We start from the raw sequence: 22,488 nt of genomic DNA, 5'->3' as shown, positions 1-22,488 counted from the left end.
TCTTAGCGTACCTCATCAATATGTTGTTTTATCTCTTTATTTACTTACATGGCTCTTTTAAAACGCCCTCTGTTCTCACCATGCTGTAGATCAGCAAGTCCCACAATCTCTCTCTGGTAAGGAGTGTTTATTCTAAGACAAACTAGTCTCTATTGGCTAGTTTTGAACTTCACTGCATGTTCGATGTCCACCCTACTAAACCCCTTCATAATTTTCAATGCCTCTATCAGGATACCAGTCTTTCCTCGTGAGAGGAAAGAGACCCAGTCTCTTTATTCTCTCTCTTAATTGTTATATTCTTTTCAGCCTTAGTATCACCCTCTCCTGTGTCTCTGTATCATCCCTTGCCCTTGGGAAGGTTTGCTGGCCCATTTCAGAGAGTAGTTAACAGTTAACCACATTGCTGTAGGCTTGAAGTCACATGTAGGCCAGACTGGGTAAAGCTAGCAGATTTCTTCCCCTAAGAGGCTTTAGTGAACTAGATGTTCTGTGCAATAATCCTTATCCACCATCACTGAAACCAGCTGTTTTCTTCTCGAGAGATTTCTGAAGGGGGGTCCCGACCTGAAACGTCAGCTTTCCTGCTCCTGTGATGCTGCCTGGCCTGCTGTGTTCCTCCAGCTCCACACTATGTTATCTCTGTTTTCTTCTCAAGTCAAGATTTGTTAAATAACTTTAAATTCCTCCTGCTGCTGCGGTAGGTTTGGAGCTCCTATTTCCAGAACATTCTTCCAGACCTTTGGATTACTAGTCTAGTCATATCACTACTATACTGACGTTCCCATCAAACAAGCTGGTTCCTGACCTGGAACAACTTGTTGCTCTCAGCGTCTGAAAGTTCACAGAACTTAACCAGGTGTTTTTTTTTCCCCAAGTAAAAAAGGTACATGAATAAGGTTTAGAGGGATATGGGCCAGACAGAAGCAAATGGGACTAGTTCAGTTTGGGAAACCATGGATGAGTTGGACCAAGGGTCAGCTTCCACGCTGTATGACTCTATGAATGAAATTTTAATAAAGTCTGTTTTTGAGTACTGAAAGAAAGGAGTGGTGACATCTTCTATGGCGATTCTTGGGAAAGTAGGAGTCACGGTTCCCTTGTTCTGTAAAGAGGCAGTGATAACATTCTGGTTTCCCTTGTTTACTGCAGCTGGAGGATCACCTGAAAGGAGACACCACTGATCTTCTGGAGTAGGACAATAACTTTCAATAACTTAGGGGGGGATTGGCCTAGTGGCATTATCGCTAGACTGTTAGTCCAGAGACCTGGGTAACAGTCTGGGGACCTGGGTTTGAATCCTGCCACGGCAGATGGTGGAACTTGAATTCAATAAAAATACCTGGAATTAAGAATCTAATATTAGGTTCCTAACGATTTTTGGGGGAGGAAAACCCATCTGGTTCACTAATGTCCTTTAGGGAAGGAAACTGCCATCCTTACCTCGTCTGGCCTACATGTGACTCCAGACCCACTGCAATGTGGTTGACTCTGAACTGCCCTCTGGGCAATTAGGGATGGGCAATAAGCGCCCAGCCAATGACGCCCTCATCCCGTGAATGAATAAAGGAAACAGCCCTTTCTAGTTTCTCGTCCACCCCACCCCTTCAATCTACCAGGACAGATGAGGAGAAGCTGCAGAACACATAACCCCCTTCCCTTCTGAGGTTCAGCAGTGCAGTTTCTGGAGCCCTCCGTGCTTTCGAGAAGGTTTATCCTACCAAAGGTCTGCACTGTAGCATTAAATGGGGCACAGCAGGGTCATTGCTGTTGTGTTTGACATGCAAAAAAAGTATTTGATAACCGCCATCAGCATTTTCCGCCCTCCTGACCAAGCTGCAGAGAAAGTCGCTACTCTGCTGATGTACTCCTGACAGAGCAATAAGAATATTTACCTTTTTTTCATTTCAAGACTTCACCCTACCATCTCAGCTTTGCAAATTTGCATCAACACCAACCACGGAATTAATTTTGTACATCCATCTTGCTGAGTCCTCTTGCAGCATGGCATGCCGAGGGAAGCATGGTACAGGACGATAGAATGGCTTAGCTTGAGCCCAGGCAGGCAAGTGCTTGTGATTGTAAATGGATGTTTATCGGTACCTAACGGTGTAACAAAAGTTCAGTGAGTTGTTCAATCCTATGGGTCCCACGACTCAGAGACAACATTAATATTACATCATGATAGAATGATTATGTTCATAGAATCCCTACAGATAGGCAGTTGGAGGCCACTCGGCCCATCAAGCCTGCACTGACCCTCCAAAGAGCATCCCATCCAGACCCAGCCCCCTACTTCCCTATTTCCCAAGGCTAACCCAGCTAGCCTGCACATCCCTGGACACTATGGGCAATTTAGCATGGCCAATCCACCCTGAGCTGCACATCTCTTTGGACTGTGGGTGGAAACTGGAGCACCCGGAGGAAACCCATGCAGACACGGGGAGAACGTGCAAACTCCGACAGTTGAACATGATCAGCTATTACATCGAAGAAGAAGAAGGAGCATTTTCCAGGGCTTTGGGAGAGTGCGATTAGAAAGTTGCGAGCTGGACCTAAAGGTGCAGGCCCGAGTCAGCGGGTGAGTGACGATGCAGTTCCACTTGGCATTCTCCAAGCAACAGCACCATTATGGGGGTGCGAGGTGATGGTTAGCACCATCTGGGGCTCAGCACTGTAGAACCACGCCAAGACAAAATAAGGCTTTCGTTATTTGTTCCATTGGATGTGAGCATCACTGGCAAGGCCAGCATTAATTACCCATCACTGAGCGCCTTTGAGCAGCCAATGGGGAACCTAACTCGGATGGCAGAGTAACACCAACATCGTGGGTTCAGTTCCCACACCGGCTGAGCTCACCCTGAAGGACCCTCCTTCTCAACCTCTCCCCTCGCCTGAGGCATGGTGACCCTCTGGTTAAACCAAGCTCCCCACCCCATCATCTCACTCTCTAATGAAAGAGCAGCCTTATAGCACTCTGGGCTACGGCTACTCATGGGAGGCTTGCTGGGCAGTTAAGAGTTAAACACATTGGTGTGGGCCTGGAGCCACAGAGAGGCCAGACTTGATAAGGACAGTAGATTTCTTCTTGTGAAGGACAGGTTTTTTTTTCAACAATCTGGAGGTTATACGATGGTTAGTCATGAGTAGAATTCTGTACTATTCTCGTTTTATTAATGAACAGCATTGAGATTCCTGCAGCCACCACGGGAGAACTTGTGTATGGGTTACCAGCCCAGTAACATTACCCTTGTGTTGTTACTGCTGATGTATACTGTGGCGTGTGCCGTGGACCTGCATCAACTGGAGACCTCTGCAACTGAGAGTGAGAGGAGATGTTCAGTTTGATACCCGTGACAGCTAATTTAATGAAAGATTTCTTTATCAGTTGACTTTGTTTCTGACTGCAATTCCCGAGATATGGCCTTTCATTCTTCTTCTGCCTGTCTGTATTGCCCTCAGCTTGCCACTTGTCATCAAGTCTCCCCGTCTGTCCATAGATCCGTTTCTTGCTTGATCCTGTCTGTCTATCTGTCCATGCGTATATCCCTCTTGCTGATTTCTATTCCCATGCGCAGCCAATGCCATTCATGTTTGGAGCTGGGTGCCTGAGCAGCTTTCAAACTAACAAACTTCAATCTGCCACGTCTCCCCACTTCTCCATCCCACTCTCCTCGCCTTCCCAGTGCTTTGGTCCTTATTTATTGGATTTTTCTTTTCATTGCATAAGGGATTTCCCGAAGTGGCTGTACATTTCTGGCTGGGTGCTCTGCAACAGCTGCAGAGGGTGGTGGGAGTCTGGAATGCCCTGCCTGGGAGGTTATTTGAGGCAGGGAACCTCACAATTTTAAACGTATGTGGATGAGCACTTGAAATGGCCTAATTTTCAAGGCTGTGGGCCAGGTGTGAGGGAAGGTGGGACTAGTGTAGGTTCAGAGTAGTTTTTTCAGTGCAGACTTGATGGGCTGAATGGCCTTGTCTGTACTGTATGACTCCATTCTGTACAATGCTGACCCTGCACAGTCCAGGTAGGCTAACAGAAACTGACTGTGTAAGGGGGTTTGCATCAGTTATGAGTAAGAACCGTGCAGTATTGAGCAGGAGAGAGTGCGAGTCTGTTATCCCGCTGCCATCCCAGCATTGCAGGTCTACCTACGGCATGTGGACTGCAGCGGTTTAAGAAGGCAGCTCACCACCACCTTCTCCAGGGCAACTAGAGATGGGCAATAAATGCTGGCCAGCCAGCGACACTGCATCCCCTGAATATATGAAATAAATTGCTGTGGATCGGGTTGGTATTGATGAGGGAAAGTGGGGTGTATAGTAGGGATGTGCTGGGGACCAACGTCAGACCTCTAGACTGAGACTTTTGGATATTTCTGATGTGAGCTTTGGAAACCAGGCTTGCATTTCTCGTTAATTAGGTCTCATATTAGCCAGAGGCTTGGGCGGCTGAAGGTTTGTGTTAATGCAGGTGAGGCCATCTCCCGTTTAATAATGTCAGGCTCAGTAAGAATAGAGTTGGCTGGAGAGTAGTCCTCTTAATCCACCCTGGTTATTGACAGCTCAGGAACCTGGGACAAGATTCGGAAGATGCTGCGAGACATTGGGATGCAGACAGCAGCTGACACGGTTGGAGTGCAGGTGCGCGCCTGGGATTAAGCATTTGGCAATCCATTATTGCCTCGGTCAGTCAGCAGTGAGATACAGCATTTCAAGATAAAATAGGATTCAGGTTGCAAACCATTGAAGTGAATAGAAATTGAGTTGTTATTTCACAGTGAGCCTCACAGAAAGAATTGGATTTGTTTTTGTATTGAAAGGTATTCTGTGTTGGTTTAAATAAGAGAACCTGCAGCTGAACTGTGGGTAGAATTTGACATGTGATTTGTGCTCTTGCCTTTTTGGCAAGTGTCGTCATTTGGGCTGGGGTCTATGAGCACCTGCTACCCTCTTGCCATAAGTGACCATTTCTTGAGTGTCTATACCGTGAGAGTGAATATGCCACCTGATGATTTTAAATGTGACAGCCCCCTTCCAGTAAGGGATAGCGTAGAATGGTCAGTTGGGATGATTGACCTGCCCTAACCTGAGGCACTGAGGTCAAGTGTAGCTCCTTTCCCCTCCCCTACTCCTCCACACACTCCTGTACAAATCCCACATGAAATCCACTAACTCAAACCAGGTAGCCCCCTGGCCAGGCCCCCTTTCGTGCTTGAGTTATCCATAGTCCCAGAGGGCGGTTGGGAAGGTGTCTCATCAGGAGAGAGTCGACTGGTAGTGAGTTTAACCTGAGGGTCACTGTGCCTCAGTTGAGGGGTGAGTTTGAGAAGGTGGGACCTCAGCTGGAACCTGAGCTGTTGGGGTCACTCTGCGTTGTCACAAACTGGCTGTCCAGCCAACTGAGCTAACCGACCGTGTAATGACATGAGCCAGATGAACTGCATCCAATTTTCACCAGTTTGACTGGGATGGCTGCGGGACAGGACAGTGGCTGGTCAGTGAAAGCACTGCCTTTTCACTGGGAGCAGCATCTATGCTTCTTAAAAATCATCGGTTTGGGTTCCATTTTGAGCAGCTTGGGTTAATCCATTTGACTATACACGCACACACAGAGCAAAAACTAGACCCTATCAATGTAAGATAGTCACTTAGAATTTGAAGAGGGGACTCAGAAGAAAATTCCTTACCCAAAGAATGGTGAGAATGTGGAACTTGCTATCACTGGATTCATGGATAATTGAGAAGGGAGCATAGTGTTTGCTGATACTGTTACGTGAGGAAGGATAGAGGGTGCTCAAGAGGAACACAAGTGTTGGTATGGTTCTGAGGACCCGAAACGTTAACTCTGATTTTTTTTCTTCAGAAGCTGCCGACCTGCTGAGCTTTTCCAGCAACTTCTGTTTTTGTTCCTGATTCACAGCGTTCGCATTTCTTTCGGTTTTTATTTTGTTGGTACAGATTGGTTGGACAGGGTGACCTGTTTCTATGCATTAAAACCTCTGTAGTTCTGTACAACCGCACAAAGATGTTGTGTCACCTGTGCGGAGACAATTCAAGACATTTGTTATCAGTTTGACTTACAGATGTTTCATTCTTTCCCTTCCTCTTTTGGTGTCATCTAGCTCTGCTATGCCAGTTATAAAAGGAGGTTTGAATTGACCCTGACACAGGCTCAAAACAGTTGAGTATTCTCTTGCGTCACTTGGGAAATAGTTGTCTTCCACCCAAAATACCTGACTGATCAAGTTGAGCAGGATCCAGAACTTATAGAGAACATTGCATGTGTGCCGGTACTTGCCTGTAGCCCTGAGTTAACGCACTGACATTACAGAGCCAGCTGGGGCTAGTGAAACTACAGCTTCTCCAAATAACAGAGAGAGAGCCCTACTGCACCACAACACATTGAGTGATTTTTGGAGCTGTGTCACCCACTGAAAGGCCTGGGTAAAATCTGCCTCCTGTTGGCAAGATGTTGGCTATACTCCAAGGTAGCAGGAGCTGAATGAGAAGAAACATAATTGTTATAGTGATACCAAGCAGACAGTGCCCTGTCAAGGCTGTACTCGATCCCCCTTATTTAGACCTCTACTGTTCACCTTGATGAAATTTTGTTCAAGTCAAGTATCTGTCATTGATTATTGTGCAGTTAGTTTGGTGACTGAGTTGAAAAACAGTAGGAATATTAACCACAGATGCTGCCACACCCACTGAACTTTTCCAGCAATTTCTGTTTTTATTTCTGATTTGCAACATCCGCAGTTCTTTTGGTTTTTATTAAGAATATTCTTTTGTATTATTCTAACTGTTGAATTGGTTTGGGCTTATTATCGGTGCTGTGCGGTATCTGACTTCATGGGGACAGTGGGAGTGTGAAACAACAAACAGCTCTGTAGCCATCAATACAACATCATTGCATGATTCAGTGATGGTTTGTAAGGCTTCCCATGAACTAGCCGCTTTATTTGTTTGAGCACTGAACCTTCTGATGATCGAACACTAATGGACCTAATCTGAGCTGCCTTTTTGTCTTGCAGGTAGAAGATGCCATGCTAATGTTTGATAAGACGACTAACAGGCATCGAGGTAAGTGAGAGCTTCCAGAACAAAGCCTAAGCTCAGTTAAAAGTGAACCCAGATCCCACATTGTGTTACAGCTCAGTCACTGGTGGCCATTCACTGCAGTCTTACTGGGTGTCAGTCTTCAATGTTGAGCTACTTGCATTCAATAATCCCTTTTAGCATAATGCCTGTATGCGACATCCTGTAGGCCTGAAACTCAATGTGTGAAGCAAACTTTGTTGCAGAGGTTTTAAGGTAGTAGGGGCGGGTCAGCAGTTACAGAGCTGGATGTGGGCAGCACTCTGATTGATTGAATTTTGCTAACTGAGATGCCAACAAGACAACTGCAGAATGGCACAAGTTCAAATCCAGAGTCCACCATGAATAAAGGCGCTTGTACTACTGAGAGAAAATTAAATCTGCAATGAGCACAAAATATTCTTCAAAGTATTGTGACATATTTAAAACCTCCTCAGTCCACCTGGTAACCCTTAAGGATGGCACAATAAAGGCAAAATACTTTTTAATGTTGGAAATCTGAACCAATCAAAGAGAACACTGGAGAAGCTCAGCAGGTTTGGCAGTGTCTGTGAAGAGAGAAACAGATTTAACATTTTGAATCAAATTGGAACATCATGTTGAGGTTGTACAGGGCGCTGGTGAGGCCTCTCCTGGAGTGTCGTGTGTAGTTCTGGTTGCTCTGTTATAGGAAGGGTGTTATTATGTTGGAGAGGGTTCAGAAAAGATTTACCAGGATGTTGCCAGGACTGGGGAGTTTGAGTTATAAGGATAGGCTGGGACTGTTTTCACTGGAGCGTCGGAAATTGAAGAGTGACCTGATAGAGGTTTATAAAATAGTGAGGGGCACTGATGAGGTGAACAGCAAGGGTCTTTTCCCCAGGGTGGGGAAATCAAAAGTAGAGTAGCATATTTTAAGGTGGGAGGAGAAAGATTTAAAAAAGGACCTGAGGGGCACCTCATTCCATACAGAGAGTGGTTTGTGTGTGGAATGAGCAGCTGGAGGAAGTGGTAAAATTGGGTACAGTTACACCATTTAAAAGACATTGGACAGGTACATGAATAGAAAAGGTTTAGAGGGATATGGACAAATACAGGCATGTGGGACTAGTTTAGGAAACTTGGCATGGACTAGTTGGACCAAAGGGTCTGTTTCTGTGCTGAACTTAAAGGTTTTGAAGAACAGCCGTACTGGACTCAAAACATTAACTGTGTTTCTCTCTCCACAAATGCTGCCTGACTGCTGAGTTTCTCCAGCAATCTCTGTGTATTTTAGTAATCCAGAGGCCCAGGCTAATGGTTTAGGGACATGGGATTGAATCCCACCACGACAGCTGGTAAAAGTAAAATACAATTAATAGATTGGGAATTGAAAGCTGGCCTCGGTAATGGCGAGCATGAAACTATCTTCAATTATTGGAAAACCCTGCCTGATGTGCTATCGGGCAGGAAATCTGCCTTTCTTCTCTGGTCTGCCCTCTGATATGGTGTAGCAAACCACTTGGCTCGAGGGCGTTTAGAGATAGGCACCAAATGAAGACCTTGCCAGCAGCAGTTACATCCCAAATAAAAAATAAATTTGTGTTTCAAACTGCTGCCCATCTCGGAGCTCAGGATCTATTGCCCTGAGACCTGGGCTCTGCTGCCTTCAGTACCCAGGATCTACTGTCCCCAGACCTTGTGATTTCCTTCCCTTGACACCCAGGATCTGTTGCCTCAAAGCCTGGGATCTGCTTCCTTCAGAGCCCAGGATCTACTGCCCTTGGATCCTGAGATCTTCCACCCCTGGAGCCCAGGACCTTCAGAACCTGGAATCTGCTGGCTGAACCTCTGGGATCTGCTATTCTTAGAACATAAGAACATAAGAACTAGGAGCAGGAGTAGGCCGTCTGGCCCTTTGAGCCTGCTCCACCATTCAATAAGATCATGGCTGATCTTTTCGTGGATTCAGATCCGCTTACCCGCGTTCTCACCATATCCCTTAATTCCTTTATTGTTCAAAAAAAATCTACTTTTTTTAAAAAACGTTTACTGAAGTAGCGTCAACTACTTCACTGGGCAAGGTATTCTTGGAACCTAGGATTTCCTGCCTGAGCCTATGGGATCTGTCATCCTCGGAACCTGGAATCTGCTGGCTGAACCTCTGGGATCTGCTACCCCTGCAGCCCAGGTTTTCCTGTTTGAACCTTTGGGATCTGCTACTTTCGGAACCCAGGATTTCCTGCCTGAGCTTATGAGATCTGCTACTTTCGGAACCCAGGGATCTGCATTGTACACTGTCCAGGGAATTGTTTACAAAGGAGCCTGCCTTATAATTGGGCTACATGCCTCATCTGGAGCACTCTGTATAGATCCGCATGTAGCAAAAAGAGGCAGCAGACAATGCACAAAGTAGAATTACAAGGATAATGGTGGAACTACCCAGAAAACACTAAACAGAACATCGAGTGGTAACCTCAGAGAGGTCTTTAAGATGATGGAAAATGTTTGACAGGGTAGACACGATGTAAAGATTGCGAGTTACCAAGAAAATGGGTCGAGCTTGGCATGAGTTTATATGAGATTATTTACTATTTACTGAGAAGCAGCAGTTTGAAACTGGAAGTATACGCTAAATGGACAGGAAGAGTAAAGAGCCTGTGATAGTGGGAGAGAATATACCGTTCCTGAAGGGTGGATGAAACTGATTCTTGTAGCTGAGGCCAGTAGTTCCTGCTCAAACTGTTTCCATCTTCTGCTTTTGTTTCCTGTGGCACCAGGGACGGGGAAAGGCATCCCATTCCCTGTCACCTTCACCTGATCGGAACTGGGGCTGATGTCAGCCAAAGGTGGTCTTGTAGTGCAGTGGTAGTGCCCCTGTCTCTGAGCCAGGAGCCCTGGATTCAAGCCCCACCTGCTCCAGAGCTGTATCAAAACATCGCTTGATTAGAAAATAGAAATATCTATCTGTAGCTATACAGAGGGCTGGAAATGATGGTTGGAGGAGGGCTGGGTTTAGGGGTGGGGATTTGAATGTTAACAAGAGAGGACAGAGCAGTAGCCCAGGGTTGGGATGTGTGTAATAGTAGCCAGGAGATGATAGGAAGGGACAGAGTATACCAGTGTGTCAATAAATACCATCAGAGCCTAGAAAAAAAATGGTTAAACTGAGAATGGAGGAGGGAGGCTTGGGTGAAGGGAGACTTAGAAATGTAATGACTACCTTTGCAAAAAGCACATCACGTGATGAAAGATAAACGGAGTTTCTTTCTTCTGAGGACTGCAGGGAACTGTCTTTGGTCAGGGACTTATGAGTGTGTTGAAGTGGCTGTCATGGGGAGTGGGTTTTAGGTGTAAAGTGCAGACGGCTTTCATAGGAAGCTCTGTAAACACATGACAGGAACAAAGAATAGAAGGATACACTGATGTTTAGATAAAGAAGCAGGAGAGCAGGCTTGTGCGAAGAATGATCACTGACGTGGACCTGTGACATTGAATGATCTGTTCCTGAGAAGCTGTGATTTTCAAATATTTTTATTCAAAGCCCACTTAGGTGAAGCAAAGGAACCCTTGAATCACCAATTGGTTCTACCCCACCTGATTTCATTTACCACCACTCAAAACATTATAAATAATTTGCTTTCTTTGCTGCTCAAGTAATAAAACTATTTATTAGTTTTCGACTCAAATTAACTTATTGATTCGTGCCAAAAACAGAAGCATGGGCATTTTCACATTATAAATACTAACAGTGCCTATTGGATGGCAGTACAGGCTCAAGGAGCCAAATGGCCTAATCCTACCCTGATTTCTTATAGTCTTATAGAAGATGGTTATCTGAAATGTCCTAATTTTTAAAACTTATTCCTTTCATGAGATGGGTGGCACGGTGGCTCAGTGGTTAGCACTGCTGCCTCATGGCGCCAGGGACCTGGGGTTCGATTCCACCCTCGGGCGACTGCCTGTGTGGAGTTTGCACATTCTCCCCGTGTCTGCATGGGTTTACTCCGGGTGCTCTGGATTCCTCCCACAGCCCAAAGATGTGCAGGTTAGGTGGATTGGGCATGCTAAATTACCCATAGTGCCCAGGGATGTACAGACTAGGTGCATTCGCCATGGGAAAGATAGGGTGGTGGTGGTGGGGGCTGGGGCTTGGATCTGGGTGGGATGCTCTTTGGAGCGTCTGTGTGGACTCGATGGGCCAAATGGCCTGCTTCCACACTGTAGCGATTCTATGAAATGTAGGCAGCATTTGTTTCCCATCCCTAATTGCTTTGGACAGGGTGATCTTCCAGGACATTTCAGAATTGCTGTGCAATTTTAGCCTCCTCCTCTGATGAAGGATGTTCTGACTTTGGAGGGAGTGCAACAAAGGTTCACCAGACTGCTTCCCAAGGCTGGCAGGACTGAAGAATGAATAGAGCCTAGATCAGTTAAGAATATATTCACTGGGGTTTAGGAGAATGAGGTGGGTTCTCATAGAAACTTATAAAATTCTAACAGGTTTAAACAGGGTAGACACAGGAAGGATGTTCCTGATGACTGGGGAGTTCAGAACCAGGGGTCACAGTCTAATGATATGGGGTGAGCCATTTAGGACTGAGATGTGGAGAAATTAGTTCACCTAGATAGTGGTGAGCCTGTGCCACAGAAAGCTGTTGAGGTCAAACCTTTGAATGTTTTCAAGGTGTTAGAGATAGTACTTAGGGCTAAAGGGATCAAAATGTACAGGAGAGAAAGTGGGAACAGGGGACCAAGTTGGATGATCAGCCAAGATCATACTGGATGGAGGAGCAGACTCAAAGGGCTGAATGGCCTACCCTCCTCCTGTTTTCTTTGTTTCTATATTTCTGCGGGTCTCAGGTATGGGCCAGATTGCTCAAAGATGGCAGATTTTAGCTTCCAAGGGGATGAGTGAACCAGATAGATTTTTACAACAATCACTGATCGATGTGTTATAAAGTCATCACAATGAACACCTTCTGAGGAGCTGACTGTTATCTTACATCATCTACATCAACCGGACAATGTCAATGGGAGCATAAATTTTGTTTGGAAAGCTGTCTTGGTTTTGATTGTAACAAGGTGTAGAGCTGGGTGAACACAGCAGGCCAAGTAGCATCATAGGAGCAGGAAGGCTGACGTTTCGGGCCTAGACCCTTCATCAGAAATGGGAAGAATAAAAAACAGGAGAGGTCCTTTGCAGGTCTGGGAGAGGGAGGCTCTGAGCTGGGGTAGGCTTGATTGTAGTACCCGGAGATGCTGGCGCCTTGCTGCGAGTGTGCGTTTCAGGAGTCGCAGGGAGAAACGCTTCTGAAGGATCTCAATGCTGTGAATGTAGACATTGTCACGGTTGGGGCCAAATTGGGAAGGACTGAATGTGGACTGTAGTCCATTGGGGATGATCTGGTTCCATAGGCAGGTACTAAGAAAGGTGATGTGGCTGTAGTACCTGGTTTGCTTCAGGACATGGTCGAGCAGTTTCAAGGCCAAAGAGATTACGAGAGAGTTGCAGTGGGAGAGAGATCCCCTGAAGTTTGTCCGGAGGGAGGAGGGTAATTTCTTCAGGGTAGGCATCCTTAGAAGAGGCTTCTAATGTCATCTAATGTCATAATCAGATAATGTTACTCAGGTCATTGCAATTCTGAATCGCGAGTTGGGACTGAGTGATATTGATATCACTTGATACCATTGATTTCATATTGATGTTGGAAAGACTTTCAACTGAGCGCTTTGGTAATGAGTTGGAGTTTTTTCTGTTACTGCTTCCCTTTTTGCTGGGATGGTGGGTCAAGAATTTTAGGATCCAGGACCACTGGCTCACCTAAAGCTGAGTCATGAGTGCTTTTCCCCCATTGGGCTTGAAACTCTAGGGTCTTCCACAAGGAGAGCTGTGTATATTGATAAATCTGTATCTGCCTGGATTACAGTTAAAGACTTCAGTTCTTGGACATTCCTGCTTTGAAGAAAAGATTTGTTCTTTTTGAAGACGTTTATCTCTCCTGTCCCTTCTCCACCTCTTCATGCCATCTCTAGATGAGATTGACCAATTTGTTGATGTTTCTCAAAAGCTGCCAAAAGGATAGTGACCTCAGATCCTCCTTCACTAACTTGGCTTTCCTCAGAACCTCATTATGGCACCTCGAGGACCCTATCCCGGTGCTGTTTTGTAAATCAGGGAATCACGTTAAAATATAACATAGACTGAGGCATTGAGATCTGCGATGAACGAGGAAGGTAAGAAATGCTGAATTCCCCAGAGGACTTTTACCTCACTTAACACCTGACTGTTTTTGGAAAAAAGACCAAGAAATTTGGAATCCATTAAAGACTTATCCTTGCTCAGGCCTTGAGAGTAGCTTTTAGTTCATGAGCAATCATTGCCAACCATCCCAGCTGAAAACCTGTAGTTTTGTATCTCTGCCTCCCCCCCAGCACCCACTCCCCCAACACTTCCAAACTATGGGGAGGGCTGAAGGGACACATCGGAGATTTCTCCATGTAGCATTGGGAGCTGCCCTCTCAAACCACTGCTCATATTGTAGTGCTACACCTGCCCCAAACCCCTCAAATGCCCCTAGGATGCCTAGATGTCAGGTCTCACCCCTCTGATCAGGTTACCCAAGAACACAGCATAGTTGACCAAGTCTGTTTTTGAGTCATACATAATGGGGATTGGAACCTCTCTCTCTATCTTCACATGCTTCCAACCCACCATTCATAACTGTGACCTCCATCACTCATATTCTATAACCTTAATAACAATTCCAAATCTGGCTGAGCTGAACTCTTGATGAGGTCAGCATTCTCTGGGCTGTGTCTAACCCTCAGGGAGAAATGCCAATGGTGAAAAGTCTTTTACTGCCCTTGGGAACAGATATAGATAATAAATGGAAATTCCCACACAACAGCTAAATTAGCAACACATTGTGTGCCTATCCATGAGCAGTTTTCGGCCCTGTATCTAAGGAAGGATGTGCTGGCGTTGGAGGGAGTCCGGAATGATCCCAGGGATGAAGAGCTTATCATACGAGGAGTGGTTGAGGACTTTGGGTGTATGCTTGATGGAGGTTAGAAGGATGGGTGGGGGGAGGTATCTGATTGAAACTTACAGTGTACTGAGAGGCGTGGATAGAGAGGACATGGAGAAGATGTTTCTACTTTTGGAGAGACTAGGACCCAAGAGCACAGCCTCAGAGTGAAGAGACAACCCTTTAGAACTGAGATGAGGAGGAATTTCTTTAGCCAGAGGGTGGTCAATCTGTGGAACTCATTGCCACAGAGGACTGTAGAAGCCAAGTGAATGAGTGTATTTAAGACGGAGACAGATAGGTTCTTGATTAGTAAGGGGATCAAAGGTTATGGGGCCAGGGCAGGAGAATGGGTTGATTGATTGATTGATTGTCTCGTGTACAGTGAAAAGCTTTGTTTACAGGCAGTACAGGCAGATCATAGTACGCAAGGTTGTACAGATAAAGAAGACTGAGACAGAGGCATACAGGTTACATTGCACAGGGTGTGCACTAGGCAAGATCAGCGTTAGCAAGATCAGCATTATTTGAGGCTAGAGAGTCCATTCATCAGTCTGATAACAGCCACGAAGAAGTTGTTCCTGAACCTGCTGGTGCCTGTGTTCAGGCTACGGTATCCTCTGCCTGACGGAAGAGGTTGTAAGAGGCCATTACTGGGGTGTGATGGGTCTTTGATGATGTTGGCCACCTTTCTGCGGCAGCGAGCCGTGTAAACGGAGTCCATGGGTGGAAGGTTGGCTTCCGTGATGGCTTGGGCTGTGCACCTCCCCTTCTGTAGTTTCTTACGGTCCATCAGAGACACATCAGCCATGATGAAATGGTGGAGCAGACATGATGGGCCGAATGGCCTAATTCTACTCCTATATCTTATGCTCTTAAGGTCTCCTCTCTGGAGTGTTAATCCCAACAGGTTGAATAACATCAAGTTACAACTGTGCCAGGTGACAACAATGGCAGCATCAAAAATTCCGCCCCCCCCCCAAAACTGTTGAAAGGCTTGGCTTGACCACCCCCTACTCATTGTGGAAGCACCATTGGAAGCCATTTGCAAGAGCTGTTGGTGCTGAGAATGACACTTCATATTGACAGCACCAATCAACACCATCCAAACTTGGCTAGCACAGTTTAGTAGATAAATTCTGTCCTTTTATTTTTGGTCGCTGCTTAACGGAACAACATTATCATTCCATTCTCACAGAGGAAGAACTACTTAAAATGTGAGAATCAAGTGGCAGTGATTTGGTGTTAATATCTGTTTAGTCAGAAGAGCGAGCTAAAGTGGTGCAACTGGGAATAACCTGGGCCAAGGTTTGCACTTAAAAAATGCCCGCAACACTTAGTCATGGTATCAAGTGGAGGTTTACGTGGGCACTGCATGATGCATTTCTCTTAAGTTTACATTAATTAGGCTAAAAGGGAACAAGCAATTGCCCAGGTTAAAAAAAAAAGGTTCGAGCCCATTTGCTGATACTCGAAGATGAGAAGCAGAGAGTTTGCATTGTCAAATTGATTGTTTACCTAGATTGCTTCTAATACAAAGAGTTAATGCAGAAGGTGAAATTGTGAGTTAAAATCTGTTCTGGAATAGTCATAGAAGTACACGCTATTCAGCCTGACTGGCTGGCACTGTCTCTCTGAATGACCAGTTTACTGAGTGCCTTCTCCCAGTCAACCTGCACGTTTTTCCTTTTCGGAAAACACTCCAAGTTCTGTTTGAAAGCTTTGATTGAATCAGCCTCTTTCACATCCTCAGGCAGGTCATTCCAGACCTTAACTGCACAAGGAAGATTTCCTCCATGTCACCCTTGCTTCTTTTACCATTACTTCAAGTCTGTGCGTTCTCAATCTTTTCATGAGTCAGAACAATTCCTCTCAACTCTTCCGAACTCTTGAGGATTTTTGAAGCTTCCTATTGATTGTCCACTCAGCTTTCTCTTTTCCAAGGAAAACAGCTCAGCCTCTCACAGCCTGAGGATAAATCAAAGTGTTTCACACTCGGGGAAGTGCCCATTTTTAAAGTGTAATTACTGGAGCAGTTTAGGAAATGCCGCAGCCAATTTGCTCACAGCAAGCTCCCACACAATGTGGTTATGGCCAGATGATCAGCTTTTTGAGAAGTTGATTGAGAGACCAGGACAGCAAGGAGAATTCTGCTGTCACAAATACAGAGACCACTCGAGAAAACTCAGCAGGTCAGACAACATCTGTGGAGAGAGAAACAGAATTCATATTTCGAGTGTGGAATAGCTCTTCTTCAGAACTTTGGAATTCCATGGGATCTTTGATGTTCACCAGGGGAGAGTAGACAGATTTAACCTCTTGTAGGAAAGGGGCTTTAAAAATGGGGATGTTTTCATGTGTTAATTCCAGTTGATTGTTGACAGATGTACTTATTCAGGAGATTCACATTGGGTCAATAACCGGTTTAATCAATGAGTTTACTGCAGTTGATCCCAAGGTCAATGACTAGGGGCTTGATGCCAAGAGGGGAAATAGTGAGAGATGTGATTCAGATTGACAATGCAACTGTGAATCAAGAAGCTGGCACCTTCTTCAAGAAAAACACCTCCATTGCATTTCACGTCTATCTCCTGCCTGTGTGTTGTTAGCTTCTGCACAGCAGTATACTACGTTCTGTCTCATTGTTCTTGTCGCAGTGCGGGACCTCCTGAGGTCCATGTGTGTCTGGAACCAGAAGTCAGTTAGTCTGGGTGCCAATTGTCGTGCACAGATCATCCGAGTGACCGCATGACTGTGCAAGTTAGAGGAAACAGTGATGCGCTTTAAAATGCAGAGACTCCCTTAGATGGCCTCTTCATACCTTCCAATTGATTAAAAGTAGAAATAATAGAAATTCACAATGGGTCTGGTAGCATCTGTGGAGAGAGACTGAGTCAATGTTTCAGGGAACAGACAACAGCTCCATTTCCAGGCCCCCGTTGCTTGTTGTGAGCTTCACGAAATGCTAAAATTTGACATCTGAATTGTGACAGAAGGTAAGTGTGACATTATATGCCAGATTTTGAAAAAAATTAATTGGCTGCATTTGCTTCCAAAATGAATGTCCGTACAGTCACAAACAGAAACAGCATGTTCCAAACCAGTGCTGACATTTCAGATGATTGAAATGCAGATTAGAGATTGTTTTGCATTAAAACAATATCATTTTATTTTTAGAATATGTTTGATAGCCCGCAGAAGCAGAACTGGCTGAGGTAATTTTGCCATCCATTTTACAAAGGGAAACCTCACTTTAAGCACTGAAGGAGCAGGCTATAATCAGCCTGCTGTATTATTAAATATAGTCATTCTCCAACTTTGTACTCTCAGAGCAAGAGCTTTGTACATTTGGGAGTGTTTGTTGGCAAAATGACATAGAGGTTACTTTTTCCAGTGTGAGTTGATGCCTGATACATAACAGGACCGAACCTAGAGCTTGGGTTCAGCCATTACCTAAAACTTGCTGATGCAGAGAGTATGGAGAGCAATGAATGGGCATGAGATTCAACATGATTGCTTACTCTCGTTCCCATAAATGTATCCCGAAAGGGTCAACTGATTTAAAAGGAAGGGGTAGGAGAGGGCTCGGGCCAGGAGATGAAAGTCTGGTTCATTCCCACACCACCTTTTCAATATTGTGTGACAGTGCAAAGGCGCCCCCCCCACACCCCCCTCCCCCAGTACCGTGTCATTGCATAGCAGACATCCCCAAGCCCTTGAGAAGTATCGCTAGTGACCCCCTCCTTATTAATGGCCGCTCCAATATCCGTCTTCTCTCTCTTGTGCCACCAGCCCCAGTATTGAGTGGGCCATATCGTGAGCCCCTGCCCCCACCAAAACAGGAGAAGAAGCACTTTTTTAAAAACTCATTCACAGGATGTGGACATTGTTGGCCAGTACTTAGTGCTTATCCCTAATTGCAGTTGAGAGTCAACCACATTGCTGTGGGTCTGGAGTCATGTGTGGCCGAAGGATATTAGTGATACCGGAGGGATCTTTCCCCGACAATCAGCAATGGTTTACTGGTCATCATTACACTCTTCATTCCAGATTTTTATTGAATTCAAATTCCACCATCACCATTGGTGGGATTTGAACCTGATTACTGGATTAATAGTCATGTGATAATACCATCAGGCCATCGCCTCCCTTATCTGCGACACTGCTAATGGTTTTGATAATATCTGACAGGCTCAAGCACAGACAATGGTGGATTTTATATCACACATCTGGTGTGCAATGTACCTTTTAGATTCATGCTAATCATGATATCTGGTGGTTTAAAAGTCTCAGTCTCCATCTTACTGGGGTCACTTGCAGCATGACAGGCTGCTAGAGTTTGTAACTGCATTGCTCAGTGCTAGCCCATGCACAACAGTGTCCATGATTGTAATATATTTAAATACCAGGAGGTATTGAATCTTTAAGTACCATGTTACCCGTATCTAGTCTTATATTATGGGAACTAATATATGTACTGCCTCATAAGGTACCGTTAACCTCCTGGAGGTAATAAAGCTCTTTGCTGCATCTGTGGCATATTTAGGGGTGTGTGAAAACCCGAGTCCACTATCCACACGCCTCACCAATGGCTGGAGGTTTGGACCCAGTATTGTATTGCGCTGTTCAGTCACCTCAGGCCCAACAGCCCTGGTTTTGTAGCTCTGGAGGGATTGTCTAAGATTAAGAAGAGTTTTTTCTCAACTTCCCATGGACTCCTGGTGACATAGAGTCCTGACACTTGATTAAACGACACTTGGAGTAAAGTGCACAGTTCTGTAGTCTCCATTTACACAGGGGGCATAGAGGTGTGGACGATGTGGTGCCAACAAAAAATATATGAGGATAATACCAGAATGTAGAGAGGTTTAAATATCAAGGCTGGGCTGAATGGTTGGGGACACTTCTTCCTGAGGGGGTTAAAAAAAGACGGAAGATGAATTGAAGTCTTCAAATCTATGAAGAGATTTGGTCAGGTAGAGAAACAGGGAACATGGACTATTTGTGGGCGAGTTGACATAGCTGTTGCTGGTAGTAACTGCTTGAGCCTTTGGCTCTGTTTGCGTAGTGTCACGTGCGTTTTTCATTTCACACCCTCGCACCCCGTGGTAGCTTGTCTGTAACCTGCTCAGTGATGTCTGTCATCCAGATCTGACCCATCTTCCCGCTACTTTCTGCTTTGCCCTCTGCAAGCAATCTCTGTAGCTCTTACAATTCAGCTCTGATCAGAAGGCTGAAACACTGACAGAAAATTCTTATCTAGTCGTCACTTGTTTTTTAGGTTTTTTTGCAAATTCAAGTACCTTTTGGTTTGCTCGTGATAGGGCTTGTAGATATAGTGTAGTCACTAATAAATCAAACTGGGAATTCAGGGAGAAATGCAGTCAGGATGGAAATAGTTGGTTAATAGCATCAATGCATTTAAGGGGAAGCTGAATAAACACTGAAGGGGGAGAGGAATAGAAAGCAGATTGGGAGGGGTATCAAATGCGAAAAACCCCTATCACTGCCCTGTTGGGTGGAATGGACTGTTTTCACAGGTATATTCTGTGTAATTTTAAGTGGTATGTGTTCGCAGTTGGGTCTAATGCTGAACATGTGGAAGTAGATTGATCCGTGTGAGGCCGATGACAGTAAACAGGACATTTACAAACCAGGACTGACACTACAGATGATCTAAATGTAGATGAGCAATCGTTCTGCATTTAAATAATAAAAGTTTATTTTTAGACAGGCCAGCAGCTCGGGAGGAAAGAATTGGCAGAAATCACTTTAATGTATCTGGCAAAAACACTCGCACTCAACACACTGGCAAGATTATAATCATGGCTTTTTTTTAAAATGAAAATGTACTTTATTGCTATTGAATATGAAGTTACAAATTAAATAGAATAGTGGGCCCGGAAGATCCAAAGCTGTTTCTGTCAAATTATGTGTTTGTTGAAATGTTCATCTGCTATTATTCACAGCTTTAGAGCAGATTCCTTGGTGCTAAATTTAGAATCGCTCCCGCTTTGTCAGTTTAAAGGAAGACTGTTATTTGCAGCGTAGGTGAGCACTCCAAATAGAACTGTACATTTCAATCTGTGACGAATTTTGAAACTCGTGTGAGAAGTGTTTTTTTGGAAAATGTACCTATCTCTCCATGCGGAAAGCGTCAGATCCTTTTTGGGGGAGTGGATTGGGGTCACAGTCTCCTGTGCCTGAGATAACTGCAGCCCCTTAATACCCCTGCTATCTGTCCAAACTGATGTACCGCTATTGCCTATTCCACATGCCTTGTCTCTGCACCAAATGGTGTGGACTGCTAAAGGAAAAGCCTCCAAATGGGGGAAGGTTTCCCTGAATAGCTAGGTCCTGAGGTCGGTTGTGATGCAGTGTTTTGTGAGAAGCGGAGTCTGACACAAAGCAGATAAAAGCACAGGTCTTAATTTATTTAGCACCTTCAGGAGGTCCCAAAGAACTTTACAACCAATATGGTACTCTTTGAAATGAAAACAAAAAGTGCTGGAGATCACAGTGGATTAGGCAACACCCATAGAGAGAAAGCAAGCCAACGTTTCGAGTCTAGATGATTCTTTCGTCAGAGCTGTTTTCAGTTCAGATTCCAGCATCTCCAGTAATTTGCTAGGACTCTTTGAAACACAGTTTCTTAGGTTCCTTTTCTCGAATTCGCTCACAGGACATGGGCATCATCAGTCAGGCCACTTGAAAGGGCAATTAAGAGTCAACCACATTGCCGTGGATCGGAGTCAAGTGTAGACCAGACCAGGTAAAAGCATTAGTGGACCCAGTGGGTTCCTTGCTGCAGAGAGCCCTGGGAGCATAGTCCTTGTGCATATTTAAGGCTGAAATAGATAGATTCTCCTCAGGCCGGTTTCCTGGATGACGTTGGTTGGAGTCCTATCATGGTGAAATTTGGATTCAGTAAAAAAAAAAATTGGAATTAAAAAGCTAGCCCAGTGGTGAGCATGTAAACTGATTGTCATTAAAAACCATCTGGCTCGTTTTAGAGAAGGAAATCTGCTATTCTCACCTGGTTTTGCCTACATGTGACTCCAGATCTACAGAAATGTTCTGAGGGAGGGTCACCAAACCCGAAACGTTAACTCTGTTTTTCCCTTCACAGATGCTGCTAGACCTGCTGAGCTTTTCCAGCAACTTTGTTTCTGTTTCTACAGAAATGTGGTTGACTTTTAACTGCCTTCTGGGCAATTAGGGACGGGCAATAAATGCTGGCCCAGCCACAGACATCCACGTCTCATGAATGAATGAATAAAGAAGTAGGGGAAATCAAGGATTACAGGGAAAGGGCAGGAAAGTGGACGTGAGGAATATCAGATCAGTCATGAACCTACTGAGTGGGGGAGCAGGCTAATGGGGCCGAATAGCCTACTCCTGTTCCTATTTCTTCTGGAGAGTAGTTACTTACATGGGCACCATTCCAGATTTTCACTGAATTCAAATTGCCCCAAATACAACAATGGATTCAAACCTGTGTCCCCAGAACATTAACCTGGTGGTGTCCAGCGAAATTGTCACTGTGCCACCCTATTTTGTTCAGAAGGGAGTCAAGGATTTGAGGTCAGACAGGAAAGTGAATTTCAGGCCATAATTAGATCAGCAATGATCTCATTGAATGGCACAGCAGACTCGAAGGGCTGAATGGCCTACTCCTGCCCCCATTTCTTTTGCATTGTGGGACAACATGGCTACCAGCCTGCATCAAGAGCTCTGTGATAATGTTGCTTTCTTCTGTGCATGATAGAAGAGCCCAAGCACGAGGAACAGGAATAGGCCATTCAGCCCCTCGAGCCTATCCGCCATTTAACATGATCATGGCTGATCTCATCTCAGCCTCAACTCCACTTTCCTGCCTGTTCTGTATGATCCTTCAACCCAGAAACTGATTGAGAGATAAATACTGGCCAAGCCACAAGGGCAAACTCGCTTTTTCTTCGTCAAATGATTTGGGATCCTTCACGTTTCAACTGAGATGCCAGTCAAGGCCCCTGTTTAACATCTCATCTCAAAGATGGCACCTCTGACAATGCAGCACTCCCTTGGTACTGTCTCTGGGAGTGTCAGCCAAGATTCAGTGCTCAGATCCCTGGAGCAGGATGTGAACGCCAGCCTCTGAGTCTGAGGAAAGGGTGTGGTCCACTGAGAGAAAATCAATACTGGCTCACAGTATCATACTGAAGGCATGGGCTGTACACACTCTGATATTTACAAGACACTTGTTAGACCTCAGCTGGGATGTGGAGGTGTTGGACTGGGGTGGACAAGGTCAGAAGTCACACCACACCAGGTTATAGTCCAACAGGTTTATTTGAAATCACAAGCCTTTGGAGTGCAGCCCCTTCGTCATCTGATAAAGGGGTTTAATGGAGGCATGCTA

The 22,488-nt window shown here is 45.1% G+C and overlaps 1 protein-coding gene across 5 annotated transcripts in view; it reads left to right on the top strand.

The window, feature by feature from the left end:
• The window catches only part of LOC109922848 (RNA-binding protein Musashi homolog 2-like), a 295,031-nt gene that overhangs the window by 216 nt on the left and 272,327 nt on the right, over positions 1-22,488 (top strand). For all 5 annotated transcript variants that reach the window (XM_048612469.1, XM_048612468.1, XM_048612466.1 and 2 more), the window contains exon 2: positions 7,035-7,083. In XM_048612469.1, the coding sequence (XP_048468426.1) occupies positions 7,035-7,083 (49 nt within the window). The remainder of the gene's footprint in view (positions 1-7,034; positions 7,084-22,488) is intronic.

Source organism: Rhincodon typus, chromosome 26 (assembly GCF_021869965.1).
Source record: "Rhincodon typus isolate 14 chromosome 26, sRhiTyp1.1, whole genome shotgun sequence".
Lineage (NCBI taxonomy): Eukaryota > Metazoa > Chordata > Chondrichthyes > Orectolobiformes > Rhincodontidae > Rhincodon > Rhincodon typus.
The sequence above is the reverse complement of the archived record's forward strand: the minus strand, read 5'-3'. Positions and strand labels throughout refer to the sequence as shown.